We start from the raw sequence: 12500 nt of genomic DNA on the forward strand, positions 1-12500 counted from the left end.
GGCTGTTAAGTGGTGTATCTGAGGAGAATTCAGGCCTCTTCACCTCTCTATCTCTCTCTCTCTCTCTCTCTCTCTCTCTCTCTCTCTCTCTCTCCCTCTCTCCCTCTGCTGTCTGCGTTGATGGGGAGCACCAGGGGTACGAGGGTAATGTCATCGGCTGCTGGGAACCAAAATGCTTTTAATTAGGATCAAGCGAATTTGTTCTGTATGCTTCAGTACGTCCGAGGCATGAGAGTGTGTGTGTGTGTGTGTGTGTGTTGTGTTGGGGGGGTGGGGGGTGGGGTGAATGAGTGAAAGAGGCAGAGAGCTGTAATAAATCTCCTCAGAGCATTAATGCATAAATGTATATAAATGTGTAAATCCATGCAGATATGTCCTTGTGATAGAACAGCGTTGCAGGTGTGTGCAGAATCGCAGGTTGTACATTAAAACAGTAATATGGTAATTCGCTCTGAAACTAGCACGCTACCTGCCCAGAGGAACGTTGCTTGTCTCGAAAAATTGTCTTTTCTTTGTCTGACGAGAAAAAAAAACAACCACCCCTTATTGAGATCTCACTTGTTTCTCGTAAAAAGGCCCATTAGGAGAAACGAGGCGAGATAAGAACAGACTTTAAAAAACAAAAGAGTATTTTGAGATGTTGAATTTCAATGGGGAAATCAACTGCCCCCTGGCTGACCCATCATGTCCCTTTGCCTCTCTGCCCCCCTCCAGACTCATCCTGCCCTACGAGAGGTACACCAAAGGTGAGGAGGACAAGCCCCTTCCTCCCGTGAAGCCGCGCAAGCAGGAGGGGAACGGCCAGGAGGGAAGCACCACCTCCACCTCCACCTCCTCCACCTCCTCCACCGCCGCCACCACCGCCGCCACCAGTCCAGCCGGTGCCAAGACGAAATCGCCGAGCGGCACCAAGCGGCCAAAGAGGAGCAGAACCACCGGCCCAAACTGGACAAGGAGCCCACTGCAGCAGCAGCAGCAGCAGCAGCCGTCGCTATCAAAGACTCGGACGGCCCAGAGGTACAGTTCATCTGAAGCATGGAGAGAGGGAGGAATGAGTGATGAGAGAGAGAGAGAGAGAGAGAGAGAGAAGTATGCTAAGAATTTAAGTGCTAAGATCTTCTTAGGAGCGCTCTAAGAATGTTCTAAGAACGCACCTAAGAAGTTCTTAGCACTGAAGAGCTTCTTAAACGAATCTGTGAAACGCGGTGATTGTCTGTTTGCTTATGCAATTGTTTGCAGTATGTATGTACACTATACACTATACTGTAGATGTATGGGAATTGTGTGCATGCGTTGGCGAGGGAGAGTGTGTTTTGTGTGTGTGTGTGTGTGTGTGTGTGTTAGACAGGGTGTTAGTTAGCACAGTGTAACTTGTGAGTGAGTGTATGAGTGCAGGTGAGTGTACGAGAGAGGGAGAGAGAGGGAGAGAGAGTTAATATTGTCTGTTTACTTATGCAATTGTTTATAGTAGGCCTACAGTATGTGTGTACACCACAGTAGACGTATGTGAGTTGTGTGTGTGTGTGTGTGTGTGTGTGTGTGTGTGTAGTGAGTGTATGAGTGCAGGTGTGTATGAGAGAGAGAGGGGGGGGGAGAGACAGAGAGAAAGAGGGAGGGAGGGAGGGAGAGAGAGAGTCAACACGGTACTCTGCTTTCACAAAAGCGCGACCAAGAAGGAGAAGGGGCCAGCGCGGAAGAGAAGGAAGTTTAAAAAAGGCAAACATGACAGCCCACTTGAGGCTGACGGACTGTCTTTTCTCTCTTTAACAAATAAGCTGTCACGCCGGGCCCGGCTGCAGTGGCCCTGTCAGAGCCGGTGGCTTTGAACATAATTATTTGAGTGGAATCAGCATCCCTGGCCGCAGCACTCCAGTGCTCTTAATCAAATGCTGTTTTTCCTCCCTGCCTGCCTGCCTTTGCCTGGCTGCCTTTGCCCTCCCCGATTTCATAGCTCGCTTCATTGAGTTAGGTCCACTCGTGCTAGCTGTGCATGTCTCTCTCTCTCTCTCTGCCTTTTTCTGTGTGTGTGTGTGTGTGTGTTGTGTGAATAAGCACAGAAAGTGCACTCCGGGCATTTTATTTTCTCCCATCCATCGCGGCGGAGCCCTGAAGTCCTTGGTGACTGCAGCCGAAGTTGAATGTGTCGTTTTTGGCAAATGTGTCGTTTGTTATTGACGAAATTGCGTGCCCCTCAGTGGAGGACAAATGGGGGGTGGTGTGTGTGTGTGTGTGTGTGTGTGTGTGTGTGTGTGTGTGTGTGTGTGTTGAACTGCTTGGAATCAAATCTGATGGGTCGTAATGTGTATGGGGAACTGATGCCATATTTTTTCATCTTACACAAACCACAGGCTTATTTTTATCCCTGAAAGCCAATAAATCCATGGTGATTTGCAAATGTCTCTCCAGTTAAGCGTAAATATGAAGCAAACAAGAGAAAAGGAGAGTGATAGAGAACCAGAGAGAGAGAAAAATGGGGTGGGGGGAGGAGGGGGCGGTGCTGGATGTGGAAGGGTGTTGAAAATTGAGTTATTATTTTCACATGAACAACCAAATGATTACTGAGCAGATGAAAGGGCTATTTGCATTTTCACTGTGGAAAGAGTGTCACATTAGAAGTGTTTGGAGAGCGAGGGAGAGAGAGAAATGGAATGAGGGAGAGAGAGAGAGAGAGAGAGAGAGAGAGATGGAATGAGGGAGAGAAAGAGAGAGATGGAATGAGAGAGGAAGAGAGAGAGAGAGAGAGAGAAACTAGTCCCAACGTACACATTAATTTCTGCAAAAACATGAAAGCTGTGGTGAGGAGGAAAAAAAACAAATGCAAAAAAAAAATGTCCTGAGTGGTTTTCCACTTGCATGCATGCAGGCCGGCCGAGCTCATCTGTCTGGAATGTTCTATAATTTGAAAACGACCCCCCCCCCCCCCCTCCCCGGCCCCCACTTCTGCGCTCCTCTCTCCAGATAATTGATTGTACATTGTAATGTCAAGAAGCAAAATGAAAATGGAACGCCTTGTCTGAGACAGGGCCAGAGCCCAGTCAGACTAGCCCTATTATACGGGTAAGAGAGAGAGAGAGAGAGAGGGAGGGAGGGAGGTGGAGAGAAGGAGAAAGAGAGGGGGAGAGGGAGAGGGAGAGGGAGAGAAGTGCAATAGCAGAACCAAAGGGAAGGGAAAGAATGAAAGACAGAAAGGGAAAAAAAGAGGAATAACAACCACTTACTCAGGTTTATGGATTTCAGATGGCGGGAGGAAATTTAGTGCGGGCGCGAGAAAGGGCTAGCCGTGTACCCACTCCCCGGGCCACTCCGCGTCCACAGCTGTCCACACCGATCAGCACACCGTTTAGCCACGAGCATGTTTGACTTGTCTCCATTTGGTGAATCATGCACACTTCGAATTAATACACTGTCTCTACTGCTCCACCCCCCCCCCCCCCCACACCCACACATACACACATACACACACACACACACACACACACACACACATACACACACCACCCCTCAGCCTGACCACCGATAAATGGAGGAAGACAATCAGGGGCTATTCAGTGACACTTGGAGAACTGAAAGCCAGTCGTGGCCTATTACAGGCTAGTCAACAACAGCCGTATCAGATGGAAGTTACACACACACACACACACACACACACCCTAGATATGATACCTGTTCCTGCAAGTGACCAAACGAGAGCGTCAGCGCCCCGTAAATAGGCTCCCACTGCCAGCGTTGAGCACACAGGGTCAAGGGAAAAGCCACTTCCTTAATGCCTGGAATTGTGGGAAAATACATTCACATGCCTCATAACCTGAGGTCATTAAAATGTCCTCTCCGCCTCCGTCGTTTTTCACTTACCAAGCAGGAGGGGAAAACAGAAACGCGCTGAGAGAAGTCGCCTGGCAGCGGCAGGTTATATTTATCTGCACACACACACACACACACACACACACACACTGAAATGCACAGATGTGTTTATTGCCGACGGAGGTGAATTAGAGGGAGATGAGGCAGCAGTGTGTAGCGACACTAACCGATGCCCAGCAACATCTGTGCGTTGTTCCCGCCCGACCCGGCGCCCGACACGGCCGACAGCGAAACGAGCTCAGATCTCTCCGATGCCATCGCCAGTGTGTCGGGTAATTCCCCCGGGCACGCTTCCATGGCAACCTGACGAGGGGGCAAGCCGAGCGACTGAAGCGATGGCTCATCGTATTTTTGCAGTCGTCTTGTTCTGGTGTTTTTGACACACACACACCCTCCAACCCCCCCCCCCCCCCCCCCCCTTTACTGTGTGTCCTTTTCAGAACCCAGAAAGAATGTTTTCTGGGGGTTTTGGGGGGAATTAGATGGCTTAGCTTGGGAAATGAAAAGCGCTCGGTCTAACCGTCATAAATTCACCCACATCTTCCATCTGGCTGATGTTTTTTTCATTCTTTCGGGGAGGAGGGACTGAGGGTTTGGGCCGCTGAAGGGGGAATGAACCACAGACTAATATTGTGATGTCAACTCGTACAACTACAAATTCACCTCCAGGGGACTACAATTTGCAGGTCAAAGTTCACAGGTCAGGGGTCACTGAATGAGCCCTGTTGCTGCCAACCGCTTTTAAAAGTGCTATTTTTGACCAGCTGTAAATCCAAAGGAATTAGACATAAATGTAGCCCCTTTTGAGCCCGCAATTTTCCTGTGAAACACGGAGCTCAATAAAAAAAAGCACATGTTTCCAGAGCCGTTATATGAACTGGGGATGAAACTCGGGACTTTGGAATAGTTTCCGTGCTGTGGAATGGTTTTTCCACGCTCCGCGAGAGGAGAGGAGAGCAGTCACCTAAATGGAGCTCTTGTGTTTAGGGAGGGAGCAGGTCATATACTGCTGTGATGCTCTTGTGTGCTACAGACTGCTGACCTGTTTGTTTTTCCTCTGCTGTTTCGCCCTTTTCACCACAGGACCTGAAGAAAGAGGAGGTGGCACCTCCTGAAGACGAGGAGAAGGCACAGCCCAAGCAGGAGGCGCAAGGGGAACCCGAGGGCGGCTGCGCCAAGGAGGAGGAGGAGGGCGTCGAGGAGGACGACGACGACGACGATGACCTCCAGGAGGTGGTGGAGGTGAAGTCGGAGGTGAAGGAGGAGCCCGAGAGCGTGCGCAGCCTTGAGCGGACGGCGCCCCCTCGTGGCGCTCTCTGGGATGGCGGGCGGCCGGTCAGCCCGGCGGGAGACTCGGCGGTAGCTGCCCCTCAGACGGACAACAGCGTCACCGCCGCCGCCGCCGCGAGGTTGAACGACGACGAGGTGTTCGCCGTGGCCGCTCCCGCCAAACCCCTCCACCTCCCTCACCCCCATCACCCCCACCCCCACCATCACCACCTCCACCACCAACACCATGCCATCGCTGGCCAGTGGCAGCCGTCGGGGGTGGCATCGGAGTACGTGGGCGTGGTGCCCCCTCCGCTGAGCAAGATGGGCAGAGCGGAGCTGCCCGCGGGCACCAAAGAGCCCCACGGGCACGTCGGCATGGTGATGCCCACGCTGCAGCAGCAGCAGCGGCCGTCGCTGCAGCCTCTCCTGGCGCCCGAGATGCCCACGGAGCGCGCCGAGCTGCCCGGCGGCAAGGACGACGTCTCGTCGTTCGGCTACTCGCCCTTCCTGCCGTACGCCAAGGTCAACAACCCGGGCATCATGTCCCCGCTGGCCAAGAAGAAGCTGCTCTCGCAGGTCAGCGGAACGTCCAACGGCAACAACAACAACAACAACGTCAACAACAACGCCAACAACAACGCCAACAACGGCAGCGGCGGTGGGAACTTCTCCTTCGGATCGCCACCGCCGCTGATCCCCAGCAAAGGCTCGGGGGGAGGAGTGGTCATCGGAGCGGAGGAGGCGGCTGCAGCGGCGGCGGCGGTCCAGCAGGGGTCACTGGCCGCGTCCACCAGCCCGGACGGAGGCTTCGTGAACAGGCCCTCGGTGATCCAGCTGGCCCAGAGCTTCCGGCTCCACGGAGGAGGAGTGGGGGGGCCCGGCGACGAGGCCCAGAGACCCCCCAGCAAAGAGGCCTTTCAGAGGGACGCCAGCGGCGCGATGGTGCCCCCTCCACCGTCGGAGCCCTTCTCCGCCCACCATCACCAACACCATCAACACCACCAACACCAACACCACTCCCAACACCACCCCCACCAACACCACACCCACCCCCACCCTCACCCCCAGCACAAAGGCCCGTCGGGTCCACCGTTGGAGCCGTACCTGCTGCGGTCGGAGTCGCTGGGCGAGACGACGCCGCGTCCGGGCCACGCGCCCAGCTTCCCCGGCGACTTCTACTCGTCGCCGCACCTGCACAGCCTGTACCGGCAGGCCGAGCAGCACCTGGGCAAGGAGCACCTGAGCAAGTACGCGCTGCAGCACGTGCGCGAGGCGTTTCCCAGAGACTGCGAGAGCGGCACGCCGGCCGGGTTCCCTCCCGGTCAGCATCACCCGCCGCCGCCGGCCGAGGGCATCGGGCATCTGGGCTACGGCGCGTGCCTGAGTGCCAAGGACAAGCATCATCCGTCGGGCGAGAGAGGAGAGAGGACCGGCGAGGACCAGCCCACGGACTTGAGTCTCCCGAAGTCGTCCCCTCCCAAGCGGCCGTCGTCGTTGTCGCCGTCCCTGTGCGGAGGTCTGCCCCACGCGCCCATGGTGCCTCTTCAGGACCTGAAGTCGAGCGGCGCGCCTCTGGCCTACCCGGCGGTTGGCAGCGGCGGCGGTCAAGCGTCCACCCTGGACTACCACCCTCGGGCCTGCCGCGTGCCACCCATGACCATGTCCGCATCCGCGTCCAAGAACCCCTCCGAGCCCCTTCCGCACCCGTTCCCCTCGAGGGCCGCGGAGAAGCCCGGGCACCACCACCACCACCACCACCACCACAACAACAGCGGGCACCACAACGGGCACCCCAATCGTCCGGAGGACCCGATCGCTGGCCTCGGGGTGGCGGGGTTCAAGGCGGAGGAGCTGGCGTCGCGGCCCATCCTGGGCACCAAGAGCTGCCCGCAGACCGTGGGCGCGGCGCGGCCCCTGAAGCGGGCGCTGGGCGAGACGGAGAGCGGGCACCCGGAGAAGAAGGTGCGCGCCGTCACGCCCATGCACTGCTCGCTGCCCCCCCGCGACGCCGCCGCCGCCTGCAAGACCGCGCGGACGCCCGAGCCGCCGCCCGAGGCCGAACCGGTCAAGCGTGCCGACCCGACCCCCCCCCCGCCCCCTCCTCCACCTCCACCCCCTCCCCACGCCGTCCACGCCAACGGGTACGCGCCGTCGCCCGAGGGCCACAAGTACCCGCTCCACGCGCCCATCTTCCCCTTCTACCCGGGCGCGTCGGTGTTCCAGATGCACGACATGTGCGAGGGCATGGGCGCCCCGGTGCCCGGCGGGTACGCGCACCCGCTGCAGTACCTGAAGAACCAGGCCGTGCTCTCGCCGCTCGTGCCGCCCTTCGCCATCCATTCCTTCATGATGCAGAGACAGCTATTGGCTCAGGCCGCCGCCAGTCCCGCCCACCTCTACCAACACCCAATGGGGCCGCCGTACGGGGACCTGCTCCACCACGGACTGTACCCCATGTCCGCCCTCAACCCCCAGCCGGCCTTCAGCCCCACGCAGCTGTCGTCCGTACACCCCAGCACCAAACTGTCCTAGAACACCCCCATCCCACCCGCCCTTCCCAAACCCTTCCTTTTAAGTGACATTCCTAATCAACTTCCCCCCTCCCACACACACACACACACACACACACACACACACACGCCACTGACACTTTCATGGTGCTTCATCTCCCAGATACACACAGCCTCCACACGGGACAGTGGACAATACACTGCACACGCTTTGATCTGGGATCCACCGATTTCCTTTTTTTTTTCTCCTCTTTTTTTTTTTTTTTTTTGTCTTTCTTTCTTTCACGATTTGCACATTTCCTTCCTGGTGGATGCAGTGGTGGTGGAGCCAGCCGGCGGCGGGAGACGAAAACCGCCATTTTGGCTCTCTTGGCGTCGCTGTTTCCAGCCAGCGACGGGAGACGAAACCGCCATTTTGGCTCTCTTGGCGTCGCTGTTTCCAGCCAGCGACGGGAGACGAAACCGCCATTTTGGCTCTCTTGGCGTCGCTGTTTCCGCGGGTTTCCTGCTGCTCTGGAGAAACTAGGCCGGGCACTGGCTCGAGAGAGGGCAGGGCGGTCGACGTGAACAAGGTCGCATTCTCTCGTTGTAACTGCTGGCGTGTCCAAAGGAAAAGAGCAGGAGGGGGGAGAAACACACACACACGCACACACACACACACACACACAAACAAAATGAAGCACGTGGAGTGTTAAAAATCAATGCAATGCGACAGTGCAATTTCAAATCAATCTTTTGGCACTCTTTGTTTTAAACACTATGAGGCTGTAATCACCTTTTACTGTCAAAAGATACTACTTCTTTTCTCTTTTTTTTTCTTTTCATATAATCCTTGTGCTTTTTTTTTGTACTAGTGTGGTAGTTAGTGTGTTCATATTTCAGGCTGACAGGAGTCGTTAGCGAGATATCAAGATGCCGTTATCAAAAGAACACCGCGAGAGACCTGCCTCTCGCCCTGACACAGTTACATGTACATAGAAGATAATTAAAGCTCTCCTTTAAAAAGAATCTCCAGCGGGGAGCAGGCAGGAGAGGAGAGGAGAGAGAAGAAAAAAAAACAATGTGAAGTAGATTTCACGAGAATTCCATTTATTTGCTGGCATTGTCCCCAGGAGCTTTCTCTCCTTCCCGCCATCACAGGCTTGTGTTTACCAGAGCAACGTGGAATGTGTTTTTATTTTGTTTTTTTTTGTCAAATGTAGGACAGAGGTGCTTGTAAATACTTATACAGAAAAAAATGAAACCGAAAAAAAAAAATATTACAACACGTTGTCACACATATATCACTGGCTACTGTAATTTCTGACCGCTCTGAGCTGCAAAAAGGTGCGTGGAGGATGGAGGAGGAGGAGGAGGAGGAGGAGGAGGGGGAGGGGGAGACTTGCAAGATGATGTAATGTCCAGGACTACTTTGGAGTCAGAAACTCACTGTTTCTTTTCTTCTGCAGGTGTATATTTGTGAACCCTTTTTAAGAGAGAACGAGAGAGAAAGAGAGAGAGAGAGAGAGAGAGAGAAAGAGAGTACTCAGTGGGGAAAATCTTCAAGAGCTTAAAACTAAGCCAGACAGAAAAACAGAAAGAAAACTGTTGAGAAGCACTTAGTTAAGCACACAAAGAAGGACGCGATATTAGCTCTTACTCAGATCCACTGCTGTTATTCTGAGTCAAGTGTACGATACAAATAAAAACACAGAAATATACTCTTCTCCTCTGACATGTCGGCATCGAGCAATCATTTCATAAGAGGAGTCTGTGTTGAATTATGTGTAACACAAGCTGGGAAGAAATGGTTGTCAGTAGAAACTTAAAACAGTTGTGATTTTTTTGCACAGTGGATTTGGGGGAAGCACCAGGACAAATTGAAAGCAACACACAATCTTCCTAAGGGTAATCAATTTTCTGATGTATTAGCGGTAGACTAAACTTCAAGCTCAAAAAATGTATCTGCTCCGACAATGTTTGGGGCAACACTCAAGGTTGCTATGTAACATTTTTTTAATGAGTAATAAACAGTTTTATAACATAAGATGTCTGTTAAGTGTTTCCCACGTGCACTGCATCTCACAGTTGTACAACCAACCAACAACAACAAAATATCCATGTCACATGAACACTCATTTTTCTGATAGTTGATGTTGATCCATTGTATAGCCTTGTCTAAATTGCTTACACATGCATTCCATTGTGGTGTTTTCGTTTAACAACAAGCTTTTTGCCAAGCACACTAAAAATGACATGGGAATTGGAAGAGCATTAGATATTCTCCACAAAATGTATGTTACGCACAGACCGTTTAACATAAAGAGACGTGTTGTGCGGCTGGTGTTTTTACCATATCGCTTCATAAAGGGCCACTGTACAAAAGACTGCGCTTTCGGCCACATCTGTTCTAGTTTACCATGTTCATTATAATTGTAATGAGCTCAGGGAATTTCTCGGGCCCCATAATTAGAATGTTTGTCAGGAACGCTTGAAGAGGCCGTCTTAGCTCTCGACAGTCCTTAGCAGCTGTGTTTGTGAGCTTCGAGTGCAAATTCACCCTGAGCGAATACCGGGAATGAAATTCACAGCCTACACGCTGCTTACCATGAACACTGATGTGATTCATACGGTGTTGACGTGTATTGATCCACTTGTCCGGATTGTCAATGCCACTTTTGGCAAATAGCCTATTGCACGAACTTCTAGCAAATGTGTTGGGTGGTTGGTTGATTGATTATGAGCGAACCATAAATCACATCAGTTAGTTCTTGTTCCCATCGTTACACATTAACACTTTCAAATCGGTTCAATTAAGATAGCTCTCAACCCAGTATTCAAGTTTATTTTGTAAATGTACTCAAGAATTTGAAGTATCCCTATAATTACTGTGAAGGACTATGGCGTTGTACAGTAATTTTAAATGTGGAAAAAAAGACTGGGTCGCATGCTGCACTTAATCACAGACATCTTGTCCATGGGTTAGCCACAGAAAATAGCTCAGTTCGAAGCATACCACTGAAAAAAACGCCCCACTGGGTAATAAATTGAGGATTTTTATGGAGTGCAGGCAAAGACGACCGCATTGAATTAAAACTTAGCCTAACTCCGCAGCCCATGAAAGCTCCCAGCGAAAGCCAGATTTGCCCCCTCTAGTGGCACAAACGTGGCGTAATTCCAGGGAAACCGATATAAATAGGCAGTGTAAGTGGGCTGATTTAATTTAGCATTAAGGGGTGCCTTTCCATTTCAATGATTCGGCCAGCATCCGGGAGGCAACACTCATACAACAATATGCACGCCATGTTACGTCAAACTAAGAAAATGTTCAAGTGAGAACGTTCTTTGTGTTCTTGAGAAGTGATTCTTTAATTTAGTCACTCTACAGTTGAGTCAGAGGAGACCAGCATCTGACGCCACTTCTGTTTCCTTCCTTGTGTGTGTGTGTGTGTGAGAGAGAGAGAGAGAGAGAGAGAGAGAGAGAGATTAATGTGTAGCTGATGGGTGGAAATTACCCTTTAAACTGTTTCCGTACCTCACAAAATAGCAAATATTGCATGGTCTCTGGCATTAACCTAGCATAGCCTACCCGATGTTTTATTATTTTTATTCTTATGAATAATATTATTATTAATAATGATAATAATATTGTTATTATTAGTCTGTTATTGTGCTATTCATTCGATGCGCATAGCCGAAGGAGAGGATAACTTCGTGTTATTCTGGAGATGTAAGCTCTGCAAATCATTTAAGACTGTCCAGTTGCCATGTTATCTTTGAGCATCTGTGCTTACAGAGACCTTGTAAACTGCAAAAATCTATTGACCTAAAAAAAATCCATTTAGAGTGATTCATTGGATCTGGGTTGGGGTAGGAGGGGGTGTGGGGGAGATAGGTGGCGGCATGGGCAACCTTGAAGTGCTTTCTTGTTCCACTCCCCGCTTCCCTCATAGCGCAGGCGAGTCCTCAGCTTATCGACTTACGGGTGAACCTACAGTAACATCAGACGCTCCCTAGCCTAGCCCACTGAAAGCGGAAATTAGGTATTTATGAACGGCAAGGAACGCACCAGAACAGATGCTCTGCCGCGCTGTTCGCTTTGAAGGAGGATGAGGTTTTCGTGTTCATAAACTATTCACTCTCTGCTTTAACCCCCGCGGCTCCATCCGCTGTTGTTGTTGTTGTCCTACCCTGCATTTCGCGTTTTTTAAAAAAGCCAGGAGAGCGGGTCAGGTGGGAGTTTATATGAATGGAATGTTAAACCATGGACCCTAACGACCAGACGTGTTTGCTGCGCACCCTCGGGCAGACGTAGAACAAAATATCAAACCTTGCGTCGGGCGTCCTCTACTGGCGGGAAAAGGATCCCACCTTAAAACATGAACGATTTCAGAGCACGTCAACAGTATTAAAACCTCCCCCATCTCAAAACACCCAGATGGATCCAAACCCCGAGCTGTATTCTTAGACCAGTGAAGTCATTCATTAGTTGGCCATGATTGTATCAGCATGTAAGAGAACTGGGAGGAGGCTGACGGGAAATGGAACCTCAATGAAACGGTCAAAAACAAGCTGCCCTGTGCTGAATCACATCAATATCACGGCCATGAAGCGATGTCTACCTTGAAGCCTGCAGTGCGCCGCCGCAGCCAAAATGTTTCCATCCGCAAGCACGGGGGTCATTTCCGCGGCGCGGAAGAATTCTTGTCTGTGAATGATCTCATCTCGGTCACTGTATTTACCATGTTCGCGTTCAAAATCGGTCTTTCTTCCGTTCACACAGCAATAAACTAGCTCTAGCCTCGGATGGATCAACAAATTGTTTACAGTGGAAACAACATCTGCAGACATGTTTTATTTAATGACGTAAGCAGTTTT

At 51.6% G+C, this 12500-nt stretch overlaps 1 protein-coding gene across 1 annotated transcript in view; it reads left to right on the forward strand.

Moving 5' to 3' along the window:
• Positions 1 to 8980, forward strand: part of arid5b (AT-rich interaction domain 5B) — a gene marked incomplete in the record, with an annotated part of 64079 nt that extends 55099 nt beyond the window's left edge. The window contains 5 exon segments of the mRNA XM_062526917.1: positions 715 to 1017; positions 4039 to 4159; positions 4945 to 5055; positions 5110 to 5295; positions 5395 to 8980. Of these exon segments, the coding sequence (XP_062382901.1) occupies positions 715 to 1017; positions 4039 to 4159; positions 4945 to 5055; positions 5110 to 5295; positions 5395 to 7665 (2992 nt within the window).
• Positions 8981 to 12500: the final 3520 nt, after the last annotated feature.

The sequence above is a fragment of the Sardina pilchardus genome, chromosome 22 (assembly GCF_963854185.1).
Source record: "Sardina pilchardus chromosome 22, fSarPil1.1, whole genome shotgun sequence".
NCBI classification, from domain to species: Eukaryota; Metazoa; Chordata; class Actinopteri; order Clupeiformes; family Clupeidae; genus Sardina; species Sardina pilchardus.